The 27947-nt window shown below is 45.4% G+C and overlaps 1 protein-coding gene across 1 annotated transcript; it reads left to right on the top strand.

Annotated features, from left to right (window-relative positions):
* The first annotated feature begins 19739 nt into the window (after nt 1–19739).
* TXN2 (thioredoxin 2) lies at nt 19740–27563 on the top strand. Its single transcript, XM_032967344.2, has 4 exons — nt 19740–21657; nt 23312–23599; nt 24652–24775; nt 25555–27563. Exons 1-4 carry the CDS (start codon nt 21617–21619, stop codon nt 25714–25716), a joined length of 615 nt encoding a protein of 204 aa, XP_032823235.1. The 5' UTR covers nt 19740–21616; the 3' UTR covers nt 25717–27563.
* Nucleotides 27564–27947: the final 384 nt, after the last annotated feature.

Below are 27947 nucleotides of genomic sequence, written 5' to 3'. Positions count from 1 at the left end.
AACAAGGACACCACATCAAAACTGACAAGCAGGTCGTTTGGGGACAGGGAAATGTCTTTGATTGTCGATACCAGGTGAGTAGAATTTAGTACCGCAGAGGTGGTTTTTCCAGTGAAAGGTCGCAGTATATCAGCCAGAAAACGTGCCAGTTTGTAGGTGGGGGAGCTGATAGTAGAGACGATGGGACGAAGGGGTGTATCTTCTTTGTGTATCTTTGGAAGGCCATATAATCTTGGTGGTCTGGCAGCAGAGGGTTTCAACGAGAACTGTTTGATCTCATCAATTAATGCTGTTGAATCAGAGATAATTTTGTTCGTTTTGGTGACCAGGCTGTTGGTGGGATCTCTTTTTATTTTTGTATAGCTGCCATCGTTGAGTAGTTCTTGAATTTTGTTGTTATATTCTGTTTTGTCCATGATGACAGTGGCATTGCCTTTGTCGGCTGAGAGAACGACAATATCATCCCTCTTTTTTAATTGAGATAATTCAAAACGTTCGCCTTTGCTGATGTTGCTAGGTGGCAACTTAGCGTTTTTGAGGGTTGCAGCGATTTCAGATCTTGCTACGTCTGCAGAGATGTGACTCAAGCCCTTGAGTGCAACGTCGACATGGGCAATGATATCATTAACCGGTAAGTGTCTCGGTGTGACAGCAAAGTTTAGACCTTTAGCTAAAACGGATTTCAGACCATCAGAAATGGAACTGTTACTGCGATTAATTACGACTTTGTTGACGTCTATCTTTTCGGTGTGTGGATCCGATTTTTTGCTGGAGAGGTGATTGAATTTGGAAATCAAATTGTCCCTACATTTGTTCGACATAGTGGCAGCCGAAGAGGTAGTCATATTGTCTACATGTTCCCAATCCGATGTAGACATTGTTGCTGTCAATTTTAAGTGTGATTTGTAGAGTGTCTTGTCTAACTGATCGAGTTCGGTGCGTGTAAGTCTAATTTTTTCCGAGATAAGAGCGAAGCTAGTTCTAGCTGGAATTCGTTTTGCATTGAGAGAAGTTGCAACAGCAGAGGTTAGTGTAAATGCGGTTGGTATTACCTTAGAGTCGCGGCATCTCTTCAGAAAGGTGAGAGACTCGATTAGTTGAGCCTTCTTATCCCGAAGTCTGTTGAATGATCTTAAGGATGTGTGGAATCCCTCCCCGTAGAGGCGGTTAAATTTCGATTTAAAGCTTTCGTGACTGCAATGATTCATCTTCTTTGGTTCTTTCGGTAAAGTCACGTAGAATGAGAATAAAATAATAAATTGATAAAATAAAATAACACAATAATATTCTCACGACGTTTCGGCCACAACACAAGCGGCCTTCATCAGGTGAAGGGGGCGAGACTGTCTGGTAGGACAGCGCTGGAGTGAGAGAGCCACGTTCAGATCACGGCTTTTAAGCTGTGTGAGAGGAACAAAGAGCCTTGACAAAGGAATTAGCATAAAATTTAGCATTGAAATGGCTGAATGATTAGCTTGTGACTGGTCACAGAAATAGCTATGTTAAAAGTTAAAGCATACACATCCGCAGAGGCACCCATTGTTAAAAGGAATTAGCATAGAATTTAGCATTGAAATAGCTAAGTTAAGGCATACACATCCGCAGAGGCACCCCTTGACAATGGGATTAGCATAGAATTTAGCATTGAAATGGCTGAGTGATTCGCTTGTAACTGCTACAGAAATAGCTACGTTGAAGTCAGAGCATACACATTCACCGAGGCACTTAGTACAAATCAAACAGGAGAATTTAGCATTGAAATAACTAGGCGAATTTAGCATTGAAATAACTGGGTGATTTGCTAGTGACTGGTCACAGAAATGACTACACATCTGAGCTATTCACAGTACTATATAGTGAACCAATAAAAACTAAAATATAAATTACCTTCATGTTATCAATAAACTCTATATTCTCCAATCAGCTAAGCTACCAACCATAAGTCGTTATATATCACAATGCTATATGGCGAAAAAATGGGTGGATTCTTACCCTTAAATTTCCGTACCACGGATAGCTACGGGCCCCGTTCAGACGGACGAGTTCGTCCATGGTCGGAACAGAGGAGGGGGAGAGAGACAGCTGCGAGGCCCTAGTATACTCCATGTTGTAAACCATACCATTAACCGTGGTGTGAGAGGTATTAAGAGGCAATGCTGGCGAAAGAGCTGCGGTCTGAAGGTCATCGTAAAATTACAATTAATTAAGACCAGAAATGATTTAACACATCTTTCCAGTGGTTACTAAGCCTGAATCCATCTTCTCGGTTGAAATTGTCTCTGTGCTTGTATATGTGAATGGCCTCATGAACGAATCTCTCATGGTAGCCGGTTGGTTTGCAAAGAACCTCCGTCTTGGAGAAGTCAATGTCATGTGAGCCCACTGAATTGTAACAGTGATCTGCCACGGCAGAGGAGTTCGTCTTACCGTGTTTCAAGTCTGCTTTATGTTCGCGGATGCGGTCCGAGATATGTCTTTTGGTTTCTCCAATGTAGCTACTACCACAGAGGCACTTTAGTTTGTAAACGCCCGGGTACTGTATGTCTGGAAGAGCATCTTTTACAGATGGAACTAAATCACGGATTTTGTGTACTGTGTTGAATCGGACCTGGATCTTGTGTTTATTCAGGATTTTGGAGATCTTTTTAGTGACCCCTGCAATGTAGGGTAAGGTGATGGTTTTGAGTGGCTCCACAAGAGGATCCTTCTTCATGACTGGAGTGATGGCTTTGCGGATTGTGTAGTCGGAGTAGCCATTAGCCCTGAGAGCCTGGTGTACGTGCTTGAGTTCACTGGTAATGTGTTCCTGGTCGGAAATGCATTGGGCTCTATGGTATAGAGTCTTGATGAGGCAGTTCTTCTGGGATGGATGGTGGTGGGAATCCGGTTTCAAGTAAGCATCTGTATGGGTAGCTTTCCTGTAGACAGAGTGGCTCATTGAACCATCATGTCTCCTTTTAATTAAGACATCCAGAAAGGGTAGTTTGCCATCTTTTTCGACCTCCATGGTAAATCTGATGGCTGGGTGTATGGAATTGATGTGGTCGCGGAATTGGTCTAGAGCAGGCTGGCCATGTAGCCAGATGACAAAGGTGTCATCAACGTACCTCTTCCATAAGGTCGGGCGTAGAGTGGCAGTCTGGATGGCGTCAGTTTCAATTTTTTCCATGAATACGTTGGCTACAACCGGAGATAGGGGGGAGCCCATTGGGGTGCCCTCAGTTTGTTTGTAGAAAGTTCCATTCCAGGTGAAGTATGTGTTGGTTAAGCAATGTCTCACCAGGGGGGGGTACATCAGTATGCAGTCCTTGATGAACCAGGTCTTCAATGATAGCGATGGTGTCAGGTACCGGGACTTTGGTGAACAAGGACACCACATCAAAACTGACAAGCAGGTCGTTTGGGGACAGGGAAATGTCTTTGATTGTCGATACCAGGTGAGTAGAATTTAGTACCGCAGAGGTGGTTTTTCCAGTGAAAGGTCGCAGTATATCAGCCAGAAAACGTGCCAGTTTGTAGGTGGGGGAGCTGATAGTAGAGACGATGGGACGAAGGGGTGTATCTTCTTTGTGTATCTTTGGAAGGCCATATAATCTTGGTGGTCTGGCAGCAGAGGGTTTCAACGAGAACTGTTTGATCTCATCAATTAATGCTGTTGAATCAGAGATAATTTTGTTCGTTTTGGTGACCAGGCTGTTGGTGGGATCTCTTTTTATTTTTGTATAGCTGCCATCGTTGAGTAGTTCTTGAATTTTGTTGTTATATTCTGTTTTGTCCATGATGACAGTGGCATTGCCTTTGTCGGCTGAGAGAACGACAATATCATCCCTCTTTTTTAATTGAGATAATTCAAAACGTTCGTCTTTGCTGATGTTGCTAGGTGGCAACTTAGCGTTTTTGAGGGTTGCAGCGATTTCAGATCTTGCTACGTCTGCAGAGATGTGACTCAAGCCCTTGAGTGCAACGTCGACATGGGCAATGATATCATTAACCGGTAAGTGTCTCGGTGTGACAGCAAAGTTTAGACCTTTAGCTAAAACGGATTTCAGACCATCAGAAATGGAACTGTTACTGCGATTAATTACGACTTTGTTGACGTCTATCTTTTCGGTGTGTGGATCCGATTTTTTGCTGGAGAGGTGATTGAATTTGGAAATCAAATTGTCCCTACATTTGTTCGACATAGTGGCAGCCGAAGAGGTAGTCATATTGTCTACATGTTCCAAATCCGATGTAGACATTGTTGCTGTCAATTTTAAGTGTGATTTGTAGAGTGTCTTGTCTAACTGATCGAGTTCGGTGCGTGTAAGTCTAATTTTTTCCGAGATAAGAGCGAAGCTAGTTCTAGCTAGAATTCGTTTTGCATTGAGAGAAGTTGCAACAGCAGAGGTTAGTGTAAATGCGGTTGGTATTACCTTAGAGTCGCGGCATCTCTTCAGAAAGGTGAGAGACTCGATTAGTTGAGCCTTCTTATCCCGAAGTCTGTTGAATGATCTTAAGGATGTGTGGAATCCCTCCCCGTAGAGGCGGTTAAATTTCGATTTAAAGCTTTCGTGACTGCAATGATTCATCTTCTTTGGTTCTTTCGGTAAAGTCACGTAGAATGAGAATAAAATAATAAATTGATAAAATAAAATAACACAATAATATTCTCACGACGTTTCGGCCACAACACAAGCGGCCTTCATCAGGTGAAGGGGGCGAGACTGTCTGGTAGGACAGCGCTGGAGTGAGAGAGCCACGTTCAGATCACGGCTTTTAAGCTGTGTGAGAGGAACAAAGAGCCTTGACAAAGGAATTAGCATAAAATTTAGCATTGAAATGGCTGAATGATTAGCTTGTGACTGGTCACAGAAATAGCTATGTTAAAAGTTAAGGCATACACATCCGCAGAGGCACCCCTTGACAATGGGATTAGCATAGAATTTAGCATTGAAATGGCTGAGTGATTCGCTTGTAACTGCTACAGAAATAGCTACGTTGAAGTCAGAGCATACACATTCACCGAGGCACTTAGTACAAATCAAACAGGAGAATTTAGCATTGAAATAACTAGGCGAATTTAGCATTGAAATAACTGGGTGATTTGCTAGTGACTGGTCACAGAAATGACTACACATCTGAGCTATTCACAGTACTATATAGTGAACCAATAAAAACTAAAATATAAATTACCTTCATGTTATCAATAAACTCTATATTCTCCAATCAGCTAAGCTACCAACCATAAGTCGTTATATATCACAATGCTATATGGCGAAAAAATGGGTGGATTCTTACCCTCAAATTTCCGTACCACGGATAGCTACGGGCCCCGTTCAGACGGACGAGTTCGTCCATGGTCGGAACAGAGGAGGGGGAGAGAGAGAGCTGCGAGGCCCTAGTATACTCCATGTTGTAAACCATACCATTAACCGTGGTGTGAGAGGTATTAAGAGGCAATGCTGGCGAAAGAGCTGCGGTCTGAAGGTCATCGTAAAATTACAATTAATTAAGACCAGAAATGATTTAACACATCTTTCCAGTGGTTACTAAGCCTGAATCCATCTTCTCGGTTGAAATTGTCTCTGTGCTTGTATATGTGAATGGCCTCATGAACGAATCTCTCATGGTAGCCGGTTGGTTTGCAAAGAACCTCCGTCTTGGAGAAGTCAATGTCATGTGAGCCCACTGAATTGTAACAGTGATCTGCCACGGCAGAGGAGTTCGTCTTACCGTGTTTCAAGTCTTTATGTTCGCGGATGCGGTCCGAGATATGTCTTTTGGTTTCTCCAATGTAGCTACTACCACAGAGGCACTTTAGTTTGTAAACGCCCGGGTACTGTATGTCTGGAAGAGCATCTTTTACAGATGGAACTAAATCACGGATTTTGTGTACTGTGTTGAATCGGACCTGGATCTTGTGTTTATTCAGGATTTTGGAGATCTTTTTAGTGACCCCTGCAATGTAGGGTAAGGTGATGGTTTTGAGTGGCTCCACAAGAGGATCCTTCTTCATGACTGGAGTGATGGCTTTGCGGATTGTGTAGTCGGAGTAGCCATTAGCCCTGAGAGCCTGGTGTACGTGCTTGAGTTCACTGGTAATGTGTTCCTGGTCGGAAATGCATTGGGCTCTATGGTATAGAGTCTTGATGAGGCAGTTCTTCTGGGATGGATGGTGGTGGGAATCCGGTTTCAAGTAAGCATCTGTATGGGTAGCTTTCCTGTAGACAGAGTGGCTCATTGAACCATCATGTCTCCTTTTAATTAAGACATCCAGAAAGGGTAGTTTGCCATCTTTTTCGACCTCCATGGTAAATCTGATGGCTGGGTGTATGGAATTGATGTGGTCGCGGAATTGGTCTAGAGCAGGCTGGCCATGTGGCCAGATGACAAAGGTGTCATCAACGTACCTCTTCCATAAGGTCGGGCGTAGAGTGGCAGTCTGGATGGCGTCAGTTTCAATTTTTTCCATGAATACGTTGGCTACAACCGGAGATAGGGGGGAGCCCATTGGGGTGCCCTCAGTTTATTTGTAGAAAGTTCCATTCCAGGTGAAGTATGTGTTGGTTAAGCAATGTCTCACCAGGGGGGGTACATCAGTATGCAGTCCTTGATGAACCAGGTCTTCAATGATAGCGATGGTGTCAGGTACCGGGACTTTGGTGAACAAGGACACCACATCAAAACTGACAAGCAGGTCGTTTGGGGACAGGGAAATGTCTTTGATTGTCGATACCAGGTGAGTAGAATTTAGTACCGCAGAGGTGGTTTTTCCAGTGAAAGGTCGCAGTATATCAGCCAGAAAACGTGCCAGTTTGTAGGTGGGGGAGCTGATAGTAGAGACGATGGGACGAAGGGGTGTATCTTCTTTGTGTATCTTTGGAAGACCATATAATCTTGGTGGTCTGGCAGCAGAGGGTTTCAACGAGAACTGTTTGATCTCATCAATTAATGCTGTTGAATCAGAGATAATTTTGTTCGTTTTGGTGACCAGGCTGTTGGTGGGATCTCTTTTTATTTTTGTATAGCTGCCATCGTTGAGTAGTTGTTGAATTTTGTTGTTATATTCTGTTTTGTCCATGATGACAGTGGCATTGCCTTTGTCGGCTGAGAGAACGACAATATCATCCCTCTTTTTTAATTGAGATAATTCAAAACGTTCGTCTTTGCTGATGTTGCTAGGTGGCAACTTAGCGTTTTTGAGGGTTGCAGCGATTTCAGATCTTGCTACGTCTGCAGAGATGTGACTCAAGCCCTTGAGTGCAACGTCGACATGGGCAATGATATCATTAACCGGTAAGTGTCTCGGTGTGACAGCAAAGTTTAGACCTTTAGCTAAAACGGATTTCAGACCATCAGAAATGGAACTGTTACTGCGATTAATTACGACTTTGTTGACGTCTATCTTTTCGGTGTGTGGATCCGATTTTTTGCTGGAGAGGTGATTGAATTTGGAAATCAAATTGTCCCTACATTTGTTCGACATAGTGGCAGCCGAAGAGGTAGTCATATTGTCTACATGTTCCCAATCCGATGTAGACATTGTTGCTGTCAATTTTAAGTGTGATTTGTAGAGTGTCTTGTCTAACTGATCGAGTTCGGTGCGTGTAAGTCTAATTTTTTCCGAGATAAGAGCGAAGCTAGTTCTAGCTGGAATTCGTTTTGCATTGAGAGAAGTTGCAACAGCAGAGGTTAGTGTAAATGCGGTTGGTATTACCTTAGAGTCGCGGCATCTCTTCAGAAAGGTGAGAGACTCGATTAGTTGAGCCTTCTTATCCCGAAGTCTGTTGAATGATCTTAAGGATGTGTGGAATCCCTCCCCGTAGAGGCGGTTAAATTTCGATTTAAAGCTTTCGTGACTGCAATGATTCATCTTCTTTGGTTCTTTCGGTAAAGTCACATAGAATGAGAATAAAATAATAAATTTATAAAATAAAATAACACAATAATATTCTCACGACGTTTCGGCCACAACACAAGCGGCCTTCATCAGGTGAAGGGGGCGAGACTGTCTGGTAGGACAGCGCTGGAGTGAGAGAGCCACGTTCAGATCACGGCTTTTAAGCTGTGTGAGAGGAACAAAGAGCCTTGACAAAGGAATTAGCATAAAATTTAGCATTGAAATGGCTGAATGATTAGCTTGTGACTGGTCACAGAAATAGCTATGTTAAAAGTTAAGGCATACACATCCGCAGAGGCACCCCTTGACAATGGGATTAGCATAGAATTTAGCATTGAAATGGCTGAGTGATTCGCTTGTAACTGCTACAGAAATAGCTACGTTGAAGTCAGAGCATACACATTCACCGAGGCACTTAGTACAAATCAAACAGGAGAATTTAGCATTGAAATAACTAGGCGAATTTAGCATTGAAATAACTGGGTGATTTGCTAGTGACTGGTCACAGAAATGACTACACATCTGAGCTATTCACAGTACTATATAGTGAACCAATAAAAACTAAAATATAAATTACCTTCATGTTATCAATAAACTCTATATTCTCCAATCAGCTAAGCTACCAACCATAAGTCGTTATATATCACAATGCTATATGGCGAAAAAATGGGTGGATTCTTACCCTCAAATTTCCGTACCACGGATAGCTACGGGCCCCGTTCAGACGGACGAGTTCGTCCATGGTCGGAACAGAGGAGGGGGAGAGAGACAGCTGCGAGGCCCTAGTATACTCCATGTTGTAAACCATACCATTAACCGTGGTGTGAGAGGTATTAAGAGGCAATGCTGGCGAAAGAGCTGCGGTCTGAAGGTCATCGTAAAATTACAATTAATTAAGACCAGAAATGATTTAACACATCTTTCCAGTGGTTACTAAGCCTGAATCCATCTTCTCGGTTGAAATTGTCTCTGTGCTTGTATATGTGAATGGCCTCATGAACGAATCTCTCATGGTAGCCGGTTGGTTTGCAAAGAACCTCCGTCTTGGAGAAGTCAATGTCATGTGAGCCCACTGAATTGTAACAGTGATCTGCCACGGCAGAGGAGTTCGTCTTACCGTGTTTCAAGTCTTTATGTTCGCGGATGCGGTCCGAGATATGTCTTTTGGTTTCTCCAATGTAGCTACTACCACAGAGGCACTTTAGTTTGTAAACGCCCGGGTACTGTATGTCTGGAAGAGCATCTTTTACAGATGGAACTAAATCACGGATTTTGTGTACTGTGTTGAATCGGACCTGGATCTTGTGTTTATTCAGGATTTTGGAGATCTTTTTAGTGACCCCTGCAATGTAGGGTAAGGTGATGGTTTTGAGTGGCTCCACAAGAGGATCCTTCTTCATGACTGGAGTGATGGCTTTGCGGATTGTGTAGTCGGAGTAGCCATTAGCCCTGAGAGCCTGGTGTACGTGCTTGAGTTCACTGGTAATGTGTTCCTGGTCGGAAATGCATTGGGCTCTATGGTATAGAGTCTTGATGAGGCAGTTCTTCTGGGATGGATGGTGGTGGGAATCCGGTTTCAAGTAAGCATCTGTATGGGTAGCTTTCCTGTAGACAGAGTGGCTCATTGAACCATCATGTCTCCTTTTAATTAAGACATCCAGAAAGGGTAGTTTGCCATCTTTTTCGACCTCCATGGTAAATCTGATGGCTGGGTGTATGGAATTGATGTGGTCGCGGAATTGGTCTAGAGCAGGCTGGCCATGTGGCCAGATGACAAAGGTGTCATCAACGTACCTCTTCCATAAGGTCGGGCGTAGAGTGGCAGTCTGGATGGCGTCAGTTTCAATTTTTTCCATGAATACGTTGGCTACAACCGGAGATAGGGGGGAGCCCATTGGGGTGCCCTCAGTTTGTTTGTAGAAAGTTCCATTCCAGGTGAAGTATGTGTTGGTTAAGCAATGTCTCACCAGGGGGGGGTACATCAGTATGCAGTCCTTGATGAACCAGGTCTTCAATGATAGCGATGGTGTCAGGTACCGGGACTTTGGTGAACAAGGACACCACATCAAAACTGACAAGCAGGTCGTTTGGGGACAGGGAAATGTCTTTGATTGTCGATACCAGGTGAGTAGAATTTAGTACCGCAGAGGTGGTTTTTCCAGTGAAAGGTCGCAGTATATCAGCCAGAAAACGTGCCAGTTTGTAGGTGGGGGAGCTGATAGTAGAGACGATGGGACGAAGGGGTGTATCTTCTTTGTGTATCTTTGGAAGGCCATATAATCTTGGTGGTCTGGCAGCAGAGGGTTTCAACGAGAACTGTTTGATCTCATCAATTAATGCTGTTGAATCAGAGATAATTTTGTTCGTTTTGGTGACCAGGCTGTTGGTGGGATCTCTTTTTATTTTTGTATAGCTGCCATCGTTGAGTAGTTGTTGAATTTTGTTGTTATATTCTGTTTTGTCCATGATGACAGTGGCATTGCCTTTGTCGGCTGAGAGAACGACAATATCATCCCTCTTTTTTAATTGAGATAATTCAAAACGTTCGTCTTTGCTGATGTTGCTAGGTGGCAACTTAGCGTTTTTGAGGGTTGCAGCGATTTCAGATCTTGCTACGTCTGCAGAGATGTGACTCAAGCCCTTGAGTGCAACGTCGACATGGGCAATGATATCATTAACCGGTAAGTGTCTCGGTGTGACAGCAAAGTTTAGACCTTTAGCTAAAACGGATTTCAGACCATCAGAAATGGAACTGTTACTGCGATTAATTACGACTTTGTTGACGTCTATCTTTTCGGTGTGTGGATCCGATTTTTTGCTGGAGAGGTGATTGAATTTGGAAATCAAATTGTCCCTACATTTGTTCGACATTGTGGCAGCCGAAGAGGTAGTCATATTGTCTACATGTTCCCAATCCGATGTAGACATTGTTGCTGTCAATTTTAAGTGTGATTTGTAGAGTGTCTTGTCTAACTGATCGAGTTCGGTGCGTGTAAGTCTAATTTTTTCCGAGATAAGAGCGAAGCTAGTTCTAACTAGAATTCGTTTTGCATTGAGAGAAGTTGCAACAGCAGAGGTTAGTGTAAATGCGGTTGGTATTACCTTAGAGTCGCGGCATCTCTTCAGAAAGGTGAGAGACTCGATTAGTTGAGCCTTTTAACATAGCTATTTCTGTGACCAGTCACAAGCTAATCATTCAGCCATTTCAATGCTAAATTTTATGCTAATTCCTTTGTCAAGGCTCTTTGTTCCTCTCACACAGCTTAAAAGCCGTGATCTGAACGTGGCTCTCTCACTCCAGCGCTGTCCTACCAGACAGTCTCGCCCCCTTCACCTGATGAAGGCCGCTTGTGTTGTGGCCGAAACGTCGTGAGAATATTATTGTGTTATTTTATTTTATAAATTTATTATTTTATTCTCATTCTACGTGACTTTACCGAAAGAACCAAAGAAGATGAATCATTGCAGTCACGAAAGCTTTAAATCGAAATTTAACCGCCTCTACGGGGAGGGATTCCACACATCCTTAAGATCATTCAACAGACTTCGGGATAAGAAGGCTCAACTAATCGAGTCTCTCACCTTTCTGAAGAGATGCCGCGACTCTAAGGTAATACCAACCGCATTTACACTAACCTCTGCTGTTGCAACTTCTCTCAATGCAAAACGAATTCTAGCTAGAACTAGCTTCGCTCTTATCTCGGAAAAAATTAGACTTACACGCACCGAACTCGATCAGTTAGACAAGACACTCTACAAATCACACTTAAAATTGACAGCAACAATGTCTACATCGGATTGGGAACATGTAGACAATATGACTACCTCTTTGGCTGCCCCAAGTCGAACAAATGTAGGGACAATTTGATTTCCAAATTCAATCACCTCTCCAGCAAAAAATCGGATCCACACACCGAAAAGATAGACGTCAACAAAGTCGTAATTAATCGCAGTAACAGTTCCATTTCTGATGGTCTGAAATCCGTTTTAGCTAAAGGTCTAAACTTTGCTGTCACACCGAGACACTTACCGGTTAATGATATCATTGCCCATGTCGACGTTGCACTCAAGGGCTTGAGTCACATCTCTGCAGACGTAGCAAGATCTGAAATCGCTGCAACCCTCAAAAACGCTAAGTTGCCACCTAGCAACATCAGCAAAGACGAACGTTTTGAATTATCTCAATTAAAAAAGAGGGATGATATTGTCGTTCTCTCAGCCGACAAAGGCAATGCCACTGTCATCATGGACAAAACAGAATATAACAACAAAATTCAAGAACTACTCAACGATGGCAGCTATACAAAAATAAAAAGAGATCCCACCAACAGCCTGGTCACCAAAACGAACAAAATTATCTCTGATTCAACAGCATTAATTGATGAGATCAAACAGTTCTCGTTGAAACCATCTGCTGCCAGACCACCAAGATTATATGGCCTTCCAAAGATACACAAAGAAGATACACCCCTTCGTCCCATCGTCTCTACTATCAGCTCCCCCACCTACAAACTGGCACGTTTTCTGGCTGATATACTGCGACCTTTCACTAGAAAAACCACCTCTGCGGTACTAAATTCTACTCACCTGGTATCGACAATCAAAGACATTTCCCTGTCCCCAAACGACCTGCTTGTCAGTTTTGATGTGGTGTCCTTGTTCACCAAAGTCCCGGTACCTGACACCATCGCTATCATTGAAGACCTGGTTCATCAAGGACTGCATACTGATGTACCCCCCCCTGGTGAGACATTGCTTAACCAACACATACTTCACCTGGAATGGAACTTTCTACAAACAAACTGAGGGCACCCCAATGGGCTCCCCCCTATCTCCGGTTGTAGCCAACGTATTCATGGAAAAAATTGAAACTGACGCCATCCAGACTGCCCTCTACGCCCGACCTTATGGAAGAGGTACGTTGATGACACCTTTGTCATCTGGCCACATGGCCAGCCTGCTCTAGACCAATTCTGCGACCACATCAATTCCATACACCCAGCCATCAGATTTACCATGGAGGTCGAAAAAGATGGCAAACTACCCTTTCTGGATGTCTTAATTAAAAGGAGACATGATGGTTCAATGAGCCACTCTGTCTACAGGAAAGCTACCCATACAGATGCTTACTTGAAACCGGATTCCCACCACCATCCATCCCAGAAGAACTGCCTCATCAAGACTCTATACCATAGAGCCCAATGCATTTCCGACCAGGAACACATTACCAGTGAACTCAAGCACGTACACCAGGCTCTCAGGGCTAATGGCTACTCCGACTACACAATCCGCAAAGCCATCACTCCAGTCATGAAGAAGGATCCTCTTGTGGAGCCACTCAAAACCATCACCTTACCCTACATTGCAGGGGTCACTAAAAAGATCTCCAAAATCCTGAATAAACACAAGATCCAGGTCCGATTCAACACAGTACACAAAATCCGTGATTTAGTTCCATCTGTAAAAGATGCTCTTCCAGACATACAGTACCCGGGCGTTTACAAACTAAAGTGCCTCTGTGGTAGTAGCTACATTGGAGAAACCAAAAGACATATCTCGGACCGCATCCGCGAACATAAAGCAGACTTGAAACACGGTAAGACGAACTCCTCTGCCGTGGCAGATCACTGTTACAATTCAGTGGGCTCACATGACATTGACTTCTCCAAGACGGAGGTTCTTTGCAAACCAACCGGCTACCATGAGAGATTCGTTCATGAGGCCATTCACATATACAAGCACAGAGACAATTTCAACCGAGAAGATGGATTCAGGCTTAGTAACCACTGGAAAGATGTGTTAAATCATTTCTGGTCTTAATTAATTGTAATTTTACGATGACCTTCAGACCGCAGCTCTTTTGCCAGCATTGCCTCTTAATACCTCTCACACCACGGTTAATGGTATGGTTTACAACATGGAGTATACTAGGGCCTCGCAGCTGTCTCTCTCCCCCTCCTCTGTTCCGACCATGGACGAACTCGTCCGTCTGAACGGGGCCCGTAGCTATCCGTGGTACGGAAATTTGAGGGTAAGAATCCACCCATTTTTTCGCCATATAGCATTGTGATATATAACGACTTATGGTTGGTAGCTTAGCTGATTGGAGAATATAGAGTTTATTGATAACATGAAGGTAATTTATATTTTAGTTTTTATTGGTTCACTATATAGTACTGTGAATAGCTCAGATGTGTAGTCATTTCTGTGACCAGTCACTAGCAAATCACCCAGTTATTTCAATGCTAAATTCGCCTAGTTATTTCAATGCTAAATTCTCCTGTTTGATTTGTACTAAGTGCCTCGGTGAATGTGTATGCTCTGACTTCAACGTAGCTATTTCTGTAGCAGTTACAAGCGAATCACTCAGCCATTTCAATGCTAAATTCTATGCTAATCCCATTGTCAAGGGGTACCTCTGCGGATGTGTATGCCTTAACTTAGCTATTTCAATGCTAAATTCTATGCTAATTCCTTTTAACAATGGGTGCCTCTGCGGATGTGTATGCTTTAACTTTTAACATAGCTATTTCTGTGACCAGTCACAAGCTAATCATTCAGCCATTTCAATGCTAAATTTTATGCTAATTCCTTTGTCAAGGCTCTTTGTTCCTCTCACACAGCTTAAAAGCCGTGATCTGAACGTGGCTCTCTCACTCCAGCGCTGTCCTACCAGACAGTCTCGCCCCCTTCACCTGATGAAGGCCGCTTGTGTTGTGGCCGAAACGTCGTGAGAATATTATTGTGTTATTTTATTTTATAAATTTATTATTTTATTCTCATTCTACGTGACTTTACCGAAAGAACCAAAGAAGAATAAGACTGCTCCGATTTGAACTTGATAATTTAGACAAGATTATCTTACAACCACACTTAGCATTAACAGAAGAAATGTCCACATCTGATTGGGACCATGTAGATAACATGACAGTTTCTTCAGCTACTTCAATGTCAAACAAATGTAAAGTTAACCAAGTTGCTAATTCAACCTGTCAAAAAAGAAGCCAGAGCCACACCTTGATATCATTGCCCAGGTAGATGTAGCCCTCAAAGGTTTAGGACACATCCCGGCAGACGTTGCAAGATCTGAAATCCCTGCTATCCTCAAAAACGCTAAGAAACCCATTAGTAACATCAGCAAGGACGAGCGTTTTGAACTTGCTCAATTGAAAAAGAGAGATGACATTGTCATCCTCTCAGCCTACAAGAGCAATGCCACTCTCATCATGGATAAAACCACTTACAATAACAAAATTCAGGACCTTCTTAATGATAGCAGCTATACCAAAATCAATAGAGATCCTATCAACTGCCTGGCCACGAAAACCAACAATATAATCACTAATTCGACTTCTCTAATCGAGCCGACCAAGCAGCTCTCTCTAAAACCTTCGGCTGCTAGACCACCCAGATTTTATGGCCTTCCAAAAATCCATAAAGGTACCCCGCTCCATCCTATCGTCTCCACTATTAACTCACCCAGCTACAAATTGGCCCGATTTCTGAGACCCTGCTTCCTTTCACGGGCAAGACCACCTCAGTTGTACTTAACTCAGCTCACATGGTTTCTCTAATCAAGGACATCTCAATGTCTCCAGATAATTTGCTTGTAAGTTTCGATGTAGTCTCCCTGTTCACCAAGGTACCTGTACTTGAAACCATTGCAATAATTGAAGACTTGGTCCAACAGGGACTGAATCCTGATGTACCAACTTTGGTGAGGCACTGCCTTATCAACACTTAATCCACCTGGAATGGTACATTCTACAATCAAAATTAGGGTACCCCAATGGGTTCCCTCTTATCGCCAGTGGTAGCGAATGATTTCATGGAGAAATTTGAGACAGATGCTATCCAGACATCCACCCTATGTCCCTCCCACTACACCATAGGGCCCGTTGCATCTCCGACCAGCACCACCTATCTAGTGAACTGGAGCACGTACGCCAAGCCCTCAAGATGAATGGATATTCGGACCACACAATCCGCAAAGCTGCATCCCCAACCATGGGTAGAGAACCATCTGAGGACCAAGTCAAAACCATCACCTTGCCATACATAGCAGGGGTTACCAAAAAGATTTCCAAAATCTTGAACAAGCACAAGATTCAGGCTCGATTCAACACAGTACACAATCCATGACCTGATCCCATCTGTGAAAGATGTGATTCCTGACATGCAATACCCTGGTGTCTACAATCTAAGTTGTGTCTGCGGTAGCAGTTACATTGGGGAAACGAAACGACGTCTCGGACCGTGTTCGCAAACACAAGGCAGATTTGACACACGGCAGAACCAATACCTCTGCCATGGCTGATTACTGCTTGAACGCGGTGGGCTCACACGATATTGTTTTTTCCGAGACCAAGGTACTCTGCAAATCTTCAGCCTACCATCAAAGATTCGTTCATGAAGCCATCCAGATATATAAACACAGACACAATTTCAACCAGGAAGATGGGTACAAACTGAGCAATCATTGGAAGGACGTTATTAACCAGTTTAGGTCATAACTGGCGGTGATGTTCCCTTGCTACCTGCCTATGTTAGCAGTTATTTGCGACTCTCTTGAGTTCCATTCACTAACACAACCACCGTCGTTTGCCTGCTCCGATGTGGCTGTGGTTCTTTCCGAGCTTTTTCCGAGCTTACATTTACATGCAGTCCTCGATGTGACGGCGCACTACGAGCTTACATTAACATGCTAATCACATTTGCACAGTACATTTACATGCAAATTTCTCACTTTAACATCACTAGCCCCCCTCACTTCGTTTATGACTCTGGGGCTATGCCCATCTCTAACCTTTAAGAGCAGCCTGCATCAGCAGCTTCCCTCTTTCTTCGCCTGATGATTGCTTGTGTTGCGATCTAAACGTTGTGATATATTATTTTTTCTACCTATGTGACTTTACCAAAAGAACCAAAGAGTATGGATCCCTGCAGTCACAAAAGCTTAAAATAAAGACTAAACTAACCCTCAAAAGTTGCAGAACATGCCTGTCATTCGATGGATTTTGATAACGTTGATTTGTGTAGAACAAATCATTACTGGCGAAGACTTAACCGGATAATCTATTAAAATTAGCAATATAATTTTAACCATTGTGATAGCTATAGGCTTAGTGCTGCTTGGAAGAGTATGATTACGTCATAACAGAATAGTTAATTTACCTTTAGTGAAATGAACATAGCAGCAATAACACCATTAACCATTTCGTAAATTGCACACACCCTTTACATATGTAATAATAGTCTCCGACGGCGGTGAATCTTTACTTATTCTTTCTTTATTAAAGTTTCTGGTTACAACCGACTTCTCCCTCTCTCGCGCTCACGGATGGCGTGTTGTTCTCCGCAAGCTGCGCTGCCCCCCGCCACATGGCGCTCACCCACTCTCCACCTCGCCGCTGGCTGGCGGTGTGCTGAGAGCGGGCGGTGGCTGGGTGGACGAGGCGCCACATGGTCGATGGAGATGGCGGGGCAGCAGCAACATGTAGCTCTTTCTTGAATTTTCAATCACCGTCCCCGAACGTAATGCTGCCCCCGCTTATAGTTTGTGGGGGCTAAGCCCCGCCTCTGGCCACGCCCCTCCTGGAACCTTCGAGAAGGTTCCAGCAGCTTCCCGGCTAGCTCGTCCCATTAACCTTTCCCCTAGATATAAACCGTACAACAGACAAGACATAAAGGTAAGCATCAACCAAACAGGAGATGGCGCTCTATCATTACACGTCTATGTATAAAAAAGGGAAATTTGTGATTGTGTCTGTTTAAAATATTTAGCATACTTCCCGACATGCAACAAACAAATTTACCATGTGGGTACTTTCCAGACTGTACACCATGCAAAAACAAATTAGACTTTTGTATTTTGGGGGGGGGGGGGCGCAATAATGCATATATTTTGCACGGCAAGTGAGCTGTGACGTCACATCTGTCATGTGACCCGTGCGCGGAAGCGAAACGGAGTGTGCCTGCTGATCGCGGGTAAAGTGAAATACAAATGTGTTGCAGGTCTAAGGCGTTCTTCACGCAGCATTGCTTTATTACTTCAGTCGTTTACTGCCGTACGCACCCTGAAAGTTGTGTTTGCAGCAAGTGCGTGTGTGTGTGGGGGGGGAGCGGTAGTGATTAGCGCGCTGCGCTACGAACCCAGCGACCCGAGTTCGATTCCCGCTCACGCCACCACTGGTGACGATTATTTTAACCGCTCCTGGGCCTCGCCTAGGTCGACTCGGCCTCAAACGAGTAACTGGTGTGGTGTGTCAACATCGCCACTGGGGGGATAAAGGCGGCCGGGCGTGGTGAATCCAAGTCCCGGGCGAAGCCGGGTAGTAAAGCAATATACATACACCGGGCCACATACCACGCACACAACTTCAAGATACTTTGCTGTAATTACAACACGCACACTCCACACACCCAGCACATAGCTCCCACACCACAAAGCCACACGAGAACACACACTCCAGTTCCTGCACAGAAACACCGTTAGTTGCACGTCTATTTATGTAAGTGTATTAACGGTGACTAACATAATCTTTACTTATCCTGGAGATATCCGATGGGCCATGAAGCTCTTTTTCGCAGATGTCCGATACGGAATGTAGAATTTCACATTAACATCACACATTACTATTAAGACCAAAAACTGGAAGACGTCCTAATTATGGCAATCGCCTGAAGCTGATTGTAATCACCAGCGAAACGTCGTACTCAAATTGTAAATGGTGTGGGTTTACTCTCCCAACACAGCGGTGTGCGAAAGTAGTAACTCACTGGCACGTTTTATTTCCGTGACAAGTCTAATTAATTTGCTGTCGGGTGGGGGTGTGTTTACGACACATTCACGCGATCTCGCCCAACAAACTTGAAATGCTTTATTTGTGATAAAGAGCCTCTGATTAATATTGCGAGATAAAGAGGCGGAAAGCCACTGAACGTTGTGATGAAAAGCAACGTCGACTGCCTTGAGGCTGCTACGCGGTTTCGTGAGAGAAGCAACCCCCAGTGAGACCCGACACACGGGCGCCGAGAGACCCGAGGCGGCAACATGCGGACTCGTGAACTCCCCCCCCAAAGCGCGCGGGGCTCGCGGAGCTGCGGGATGAGACGCGCCCGAGAGGACGTCCAACGCAGAGGCGAAGGGATGGTGCCGCGTGGATCGTCAGGTCGCGGGCCCGAGGGCGAGGCGGCGGCAGCGGCCTCCATCCAGCAGCGGATCAACCCTGGCACTCACTGCTGGCGGCGACGTCACTTCCTGTACCGTCGGGCTCCGCGCCCTCCTTTACGTTGTCATTTGCGGCAATTCACGACACCAGCGCAATCTTACGACACTCTTGTAGGATCAATAAAAAAACACTCGACACGGTCGTCAATAACACCGACGTCAAATATAAATGTATGGAATAGGCGATATTTCGGGCAGTAACCCTTCACTCCCTTGCAGTAACTAAACTTTACGAGACTTCGCGACATCACGTCCGGTCAAACTTTACGCCATGTTGACAGTAACTTTGCGACACTTCACGACAACTCCGCCGTCCATCGAACGACACTTAGCGGCACTTCACGACAGCTCTTCACTGCTTCACGGCATCGCTGCTGCCGTAAGCCTCAACGCTCCCCCATTGTAATTCCCCGAGGTGACGGAAGCTCGATTGGCTCGCCGTCTGCACCACGTGCGCGGCTGTAACCAATCACCGCGCTCGCCTCGAACCAATCACCGCGCTCGCTCCGAGTGAACCCGGCAGCAGAAGCTTCAGCAGAAGCGCGAGGTCACGTGGCGCGCGCTCTGGGTCACGAGGCGGAGGTCACGTGGGGTGAGAGGTCAAGCGGCGCGCGCTCGGGGTAAGGATAGGTCACGACGACGTTTCAGGCGATGGCCCAAGTTCTTCGTGAAGAACCCCTGGGCCCATTGCCCGAAACGTCGCCTCTCGCGTCCCCACGCGGCTCTCCGGCACGGGGTCCGTGGCGCCCCGCGTTGAGTCGCATTCTTGAGAGCCAAGAGGCTCGGACCCGAGGGCTTTTCGGCACGGTGCAGGCTCGGAGCTGGCTCAAGGGAGCAGACTCAGCCATGGCGCTCAACTCGAGGAGGCTCTGAGCACGATCCCCGCCACGCTCACGATTTCCATGAGCCTGAGCCGAGCCGTGGAAGCTCGCCACGGCTGTGGAAGCGACCCAGCGGCTCTTTCCGGAGCTGAGCCGCGTTAGAGGCCAGGGCCAAGTCGTGATTAAGAAGGCGACGTGGGCAGTGATCGTCTCGCGTTGGGAAGGTTTTTTTGGTTACATTTCAGTTGGTGGTTGACGACTCGGTCTTAACATCTTCGACTCTCTCGGTCCAATATAATTCCACTTTGTGAGAGTCAACAGTAGTTCTAGATAATGGCTCGGACTATAAATGTGGCGTTTCCGTCGCTGTTCAGGACCAGAGATGAGCGCCGCGCGATTGTTAATCTGACGAGGGAAACGGACGTATTCAACATTCACCCCTGTAAATGCAATTCTGTTGGGCAGTGGGTCGCTTAAATTGCACTTTAAGGGAAAGCCGCCCTATAAAGTCACCGTCTCCCCTCACAACAAGGTGTCATTTTGTCTTTAGCAGCAGTGAAAATTGCAAGCCTCACCTTCGAGTGATAACTATTGACGTGATTTATCGACCCGAAGGAATGATGGGCCGAGTCGAGCACCGAGCGATTGTGAAACGTGCAGTCTGACCATCATAGCGCCACCATTTTGCCAACTTTGAACGAATGTAAACCTAACCCTGTCAGAGTCGTGTGCCGCTAACAATAGCCCACATATTCTTGGTTCTTTCGGTAAAGTCACGCAGAAGGGAAACAAAATATATTTGTACGTGACTTTACCGAAAGAACCAAGAATATGAATCCCTGCAGTCACGAAAGCTTTAAATCAAAATAGCCCACATGGTAACCCTCTACTAGCTCTAATGCTGAAATTAAGTTATTTGGTTATAATTATTAATTTTTATTATTAACCTCGTGATTGATGCATTGATTCGCGTTTGTAACTCTACTTTTTTTGTTGTTGTAATGTTCAGGATGTATCATGGCTCGGTCTCTGATATGACGCCTCGTGAAACAATTGCTGCTATCATTCGGCCACCCTGGTTCTAGTTTCCTCGCCGAGGACGCGGGCTGCACTAAGCAGGTTCAGTGCAGCTTGCAAAACGAGACTTGAGAAGGCGCGTTTCTCGCGTTCACGGGTTTATCAAACCTCCAACTTGCCTGCCCTCTTCACAGTTCACAATCTCTGGAACGTCAACACAGCAAGGGTGGGGAAAACCCGATTTTTTTTTTGCCCGACAAATCGGGTTATTGGTTTTAATGGAATTAAACCCGATTTTGCCGATTAAAACCTGGTTTTATTATCGGCGTCTCGTGCACACTTCAATCCTGCTGCTCGTCGTCGTCGTCCGCCGCTCTCGCCGCTGGACTCGGTGTTGTTGTTGCCGGCGTCCGGTAGTCGTAGAACGCGTTGAGGTTCGACTTAATGAAGACGAGCTTCTCGACTGTGCCGGGCGCCAGGCTGTTCCTCAACTTGGAATGGATAAATCCCATCGTCGAGAAGTTTCGCTCAGACGCAGCGGTCGACGTGGCCATGCTGAACAGTTTGATGGCGATCTTCTGGAGCGCGGGATAGTCGCCTCCGACGAGTGGCGAACTCACGACGAAGGCCTCGGCGAGGGCTGCACGCACCGCGTGGCTCAGGCGCATGGCGGCTGAGCCCGGGCCCGGCCCGAACGCCGCTAATGGGTGCGTGCGACTGAAATCCCGACTTAACTTTAATAAAACCGGAATTGGGCAGTATCCAGGTGCTGCGGTTTTATATAAAAACTGATTAAAACCCGAATGAATAAAACCGGGCCGTGCCAGCCTTGCAACACAGCACTCATCTGCAGATGGGTAAACGTTAAAAGGTGGAGACCCTGACCGTGTGAGTTTTAATTACCCGTATGTGCATGTTCTGGCGCAGTTATTCAACAATGGTTCCGCAGGAGTCCAGAGGACTGGGCTGTCAATATGTCCACTCAGTTCAAAGGAAACCGAAACAATTGGGTGATGTGAGACATCAAAACTTATCCATGGCAATGTGGCGGCATGTATCCGTGTAAACAGCTACAGGATAGAGTCCCCAGAACAGTTTCCTAATCTTCTTTGGTTCTTAAGGTAAAGTCACGTAGAATGAGAATAAAATAATAAATTGATAAAATAAAATAACACAATAATATTCTCACGTTTCGTGTTATTTATTGTTATTTTATTTTATCAATTTATTATTTTATTCTCATTCTACGTGACTTTACCGAAAGAACCAAAGAAGATGAATCCTTGCAGTCACGAAAGCTTTAAATCGAAAGTTTCCTAATCCTTTTCGCGCGTGCTGGGCTCAGATTAACATGGATTCGCTCTCAGTGTGCACTGCATAGTGACAGCCGGCGACACGGGATTCCCACCTTATAAATGTCACTGTCATGAATACGTTCAAATTGTGTCGGCTAGCCTGTGATACACAGCCTCGGTATGCAGCTAGCGGTAGCGCTGCAGCATCAATGTGTGAGAAGCAAATACAAAAACATCAATTGTATTGTCACTGACAGGAATAAGAGGATGGCTTGAAAGACAGCTGGCTATTACGATCAATCCGTCCTAAAAATGCCGAATCTCAGATCCGAGTACTAACAGGGCTCAACCCGGTTAGCACTTGGATGGGAGAGTGGGAATACCACAGCTTTGTTGGCTTGGGTTGCGAGGCAGTCGGAAGACAGCAGTAGAGCAAATAATTATTGACTTTGCAGAGCTTTACGTATTGTCTGCTTCTATACGTGGGTTTTCTCTAGGTAACAAGGCCGTAATTCTAATATATATTGGGGGGGACACAATGTCCCCCACAATATCTTGCTATAAAATAGATTTCTGTTTATATGATTGTGGTTATGGTTGTACTTTATTAATCCCTAATCTCTGCCATTACATACAATGAAACAAGAAAAGGTAAAAAAGTAAAAACAGGGCAATATAATACAATACACTACTATACATTATTGTAAAAAATAAATAAAAAGTCCATCCTATGTGTTAGTGAATTTTTTTATATTTTAGGCAGGAAATTCGTTTTAAAATTTAGATTTTTTTTCTGGGGGTAGACCCCCAGACCACCTGGAAAATTTGGTCCCCCCCAATGTTGACTCAATGGCTACGGCCTTGCTAAATAATCTAGGTTCTTCCCACATTCCAAACGCTCAATAACTGAACTGGCTAAACATGCCAATGTGGAACTATCCTGAACGTTAGGTTTGTGTATTCGTAGGATACGAGCAGTGAATTCATCATGACTGATGATGATCGTTCTTATACTACAGCAGCAGAGTGATGCATGCGCCGTGTGCATGCACATGCACATGTGCAGCCGCACATTTTTGCAGCAGATGGCGCACAGGCAGGTGCTGAGGCGGCTAGTGGTGGTGCAGGAGGCCGTGAGCAGGGCGGCGCGCGGCTCCCATGCACCGCTCTCCTCCTCATCGCTGTTGCTGACGACGCCGTTGGCGCGGCCGCTCGACACGACATGGATGCGCAGCGCGCGCGGCTTCACGTCCACGGCGACGCGCGCCATCTCCTTTCATGTGCAGGACGTGGACGACTTCACGGAGCGCGTGGTGAACAGCGACACGCCCGTCGTGGTCGATTTCCACGCGCAGTGAGTCGCTCGGTTTGAACGTCGCGTGAATGTGGCACCTCTGAGACAGAGCTAATGGTAGTAGTCAGATACGGAGTTCCTGTAGTAGGATCGCAAATCCCTGGGGGAAGGAAGAAGGTTGAGGTGGTAGAAGAGTTTGTTTACTCAGGCGGTGATGTCCACAGCGCAGGGGGCTGTGAGAAGGAGCTCACGTCACTTTGGCAGGACAGGATTTGTTGAGCTATGGAGCACCATTCTACTACGGTATGGATTGGAGAAGTTGCTGGCGTTTGAGCACAGGTGTCTTAGTCGGACACTGGGAATTCCGTGGCAAGACGGAAGTCCAAAAGTGAACGTGGTAGATGGGTGTTGTAAATGTCATTAGGCAGGATTGGTGAGCGCCGATTGCTGAGACCAAGACGAAGACCTAAGAGCAGATGGAGGGAGATTGTGAGGTCAGATCTTGGAGGTCACTGCGTGTCGACTGCAGCAGCTGTGTGAACTGGTGGAGGGTAGAGAGTGTTGGCGACATTCAATTCGCATGACATCAGTGGCTCCGGCCATGATGATCTTGAGCACCTCTGGTGGCTTCGGTCGCATACGGTGGATGAGTAAAGAATAATACATTCTTACAAGATTCAATGAAATTTTAATGCTGTTAGACATCTAGTTTTTACTATTTCATTCGTATCATGAGCTTAGGCATTGATTTTAATACAAATCAATTAAATAAACATCTAAATGTAACTAAGGAGTGTTGCAAGCTCCTTTAAGCGGGAAGTCATCATGAGCCTATATATCTAGAAAGGCTTAAAAGCTGTCAAAATATCACTGGGACGATTTCCAAATTATAAACCTAAATTCAGCAGAATCCTTCATACAATTCCTTAACCACTCCTAAAGCTGCTTCATGTTCCCCGTTCAAGTCGCTCGTCACTTCTAAAATATTTTGTAACTTGAAAATCCAAAAAGTCACCGAGTCTAGCGACAAAATTGCCGAGTGGGGAACACCGCCTCAGGGCGGTCCCGTCGTCCGTCCTGGCTGGCGCCCAATGTCTCCTGTACACCGACAGATGGTGCGGGCCCTGTAAGATTCTGGGCCCTCGCCTCGAGAAGCTGGTGGCAAAGCAGTCGGGCAAGGTGCTCATGGCCAAGGTGGACATCGACGACCATACGGACCTGGCCGTTGAGTATGGGGTGAGTGGACGATGCCACCGTGGCGTTTGCAGATGGCAGCGGTGGGTTGATATCCCTCAAGGAATGCACTTCTTAGCAGTATGCAGGTGTATTGGTTCCCATTGTTCTTAAATATCAAACCCACGAGTGACTGGCATGCTTTGGGATGACTGGCATTAAGACACCCAGGCTTGTGTAATTTACTGAAGCCTTGCAAAAAATGTGGCAAAAGGCAAGGTTTGTGCCATGTTATTATCTCACGTTCCAGCCCTGCTGGAGGACAACCACTGATGATTTCCTACAAAGTGGAACTCGATGACTGCAAGTTTAACGTTTAAAATAGGCAGCATCAAGCAACCCAGTAGTTTCTTGTAACTGAGACATTATTTGGCACCCCATCTATTCATAGATGGCTCTTGCCTATCGTTTTCAGCACATTGCTACCCTCCTGATGTTGTAGTCGTCGTAACTGGTTCAGAGTAAACAAATGGCAGTGGAAGTAATTTGTCCACATTAACTGTGCTGGCAGGGGCAGCCTCTTAGTGGACCAATAGATGGGCAGATAGCAATTCAAGGCCCATTACCGCTACCTGCTCAGGGCAACAACGCCCATATCCAATGTAATAAAATACAGAGACAAGCGGGCAGGATGTATATTGAACTTTCACACCATACATAACCAACTGTGCTAATCGGAGGTGCGAAATCAAAAGTGCTAATCGGTGGGCAGTTGGGCAACGAGCGGATTGACCTGTGCCCGCATGCACTGCTGCTGCTCGACTGGTGCCTTGTGTTCCCAGGTGTCGGCGGTGCCCACGGTGCTCGCCATGCGGAACGGCAGCGTCGTCGACAAGTTTGTGGGCGTGCGCGACGAAGACCAGCTGGAGGTTTTCCTTAAGAAGCTTGTGAGCCCCGTGGCCTCGGCACAGAGGGAGGCGGGTGACACAAAGAGCACTGAATAGAAACACGGGGGGCAAGGGGGTGCCTTTGTTGAAGCTGAGCCGGGGTGGTGGAGGCAGCCGGACTCGTGGGTTCGGCGACGCTTCTTTAACCTCATGGAAGAGAATGTAAGGCAAATGTATTCACCAAATGCGGACAACTTTGTGGTAAATGTTGCAAACGATCACAAGCTAGTTTCTACAACGAATAAATTAAACTGAGTCGAGATCATTGAAACTGCACAGGTAATCATCTGATTACTATCATTTGTCTCTATATCCGCGTTGGCTATGTAAGTGTAGGCGTTCTGTATTTAAGGATCTGCATTGTTACGTGTAGGTTGTGTGGTGTGGTAATGTGCACGAGTGCAAATTGTTGCCATTAAACCTGCATCACTTTGCTCAATTTCCCACAAATTTCTGAATGGTTGGAAGTGCTCACCAATGTGTGCATCAACCCATACCTCCACGTGAAACCTGTAATGTTTTAAGAACTCTGCAAATTTGCAAAAGTGCGTTAACTTGAGTGTCCGAGGTGTCTGAAAATGCCCTCACTCCCACTTAATGAGGGTGAACAAAGCTGCTTCTAATAGCCTGTGGGTGTGACACAGAGCACAGGAAAAAACATTGTTTAAGAGACTGACATTTGAGCTCTTACTTCGATGATAGCACTGTCTTAATAACAATAGTAACTACATAATTTGAATCCTGCTACCACGTGCATAACTGCTGCCATGTACATGACTAGCTATCAATGGGAAGTGCTGGTTGTGGTGGGGTCTGTGGTGTGTTGCCTTTCGGAATATACATTTAGCAGGGACTATTGGACAACACAGTTAATCTGAGAAATCGTCTCCAATCCACTACAAAAACAAGTTCGAATTTGACCAAGTCTAAATGGGTTGCGTGGCGTTGAAAGCTCTAGCCTTACAACACCTAGTCACGGCCGTAACCTTAATGTTTGTCACCTAAAGCGTCGCGTGAACATTGAGCACGCAGCTGCACTGTCCGGGATGCACGTCGATCCCGAGTCTCCACGTTCCGCGTTGTAACGGCACTGCTGATGAGCCCCATGTTGTCGACTCCAGAGTTCCATCTAGTGCTCTGTCTCAGCAGCATGCTATGCGGGCACACTGCAGAGATGCCGGGACGTGGGTAGCAGACCTCGGCAGGAGCTGATTTACTTACCCAAGGACACGGTGTAAGCTGGTGAAGCAACGCTTCCCCAGCATGAGTGGCAGTGCCGGCAACGTCGAGCTGCTGTCTACCGTCTGCCACCAAACTGAATCTATCATGACACCTGCTTAGCAGCACAGCCTCCACTGTTTACTTACAGCTGTTGCTCATACGAAAACAATCTCTTGTTTTTTTCAAATATCGTGAAGAAGTCGTTGCTTAAAGTAGCAACTTACAAAGAGTGCTTTCAGTCACGTATTTTAGGGAAGTTGGAAACCCCTATTGGGTTGCGCGCAGTTGTATAGGGCACTAGTTTGGCTACGTAACCCAAGCTTTCCCTTGCAAGCCTTGCTACAAATCATCACAATTCCTCGTTTTTACTTGCAAAGTTCAATATATGAACTTAGGCCACACGGTACTTGTAATTGCGTTCATGAGGGGTTCTCGAGCCAAGACTGAGTTTGCGTTTGTGTGTTTTGGGAGTCTGCGTGTGAGCCTGCATCGCTCTGAATCCTTTTGTTTTATTATTTACAGTATTTCTTCATGTATGGTTATTGCATAAAACAACTTTGCAGAGTATTTACCTATTCAATTATTGTGATACATTGAACATGTTCCTGATTTGAAATTGCAGATTGTTCTTTTGCTGTAGTTTGTACTGCTGAACATTGTCAATAAATCACATCTGTATGAAATGTGCTTTTTAATGTCTTTCACAAACTGCAATGGAACTGTAAAGCACGCATCACTCCTACTCACAAGCCCCAGGTTTCTCCGTGCTTATTGCGCTGGTGCACATCTCCACCGGTGGTAGCTCTGAGCCAGTGGTAATTGTTCCACATTGCCATGGAGTTGCCCACCCTCTTGGGACAACTACTGACTTGCCACAGAGTAGTAATTATTTTCCTGAGTACAAAGGAATGAGTCGTGTTGACTGCCGACTGGGATTAAACTCAAACCGAACAGCGATGTGAGCAGTGTCATCCCATGGTTAAAAGTTACAATTCGGTTCTTGGCACATAATTGCTTCTAACTCATCATACACATCTACAGCTATTTCTCAATCTACTGCTGGATGA

Source organism: Petromyzon marinus, chromosome 37 (genome assembly GCF_048934315.1).
Source record: "Petromyzon marinus isolate PM22_M1 ecotype Great Lakes invasive population chromosome 37, UKy_Petmar_22M1.pri1.0, whole genome shotgun sequence".
NCBI lineage: Eukaryota > Metazoa > Chordata > Hyperoartia > Petromyzontiformes > Petromyzontidae > Petromyzon > Petromyzon marinus.
The sequence above is the reverse complement of the archived record's forward strand: the minus strand, read 5'-3'. Positions and strand labels throughout refer to the sequence as shown.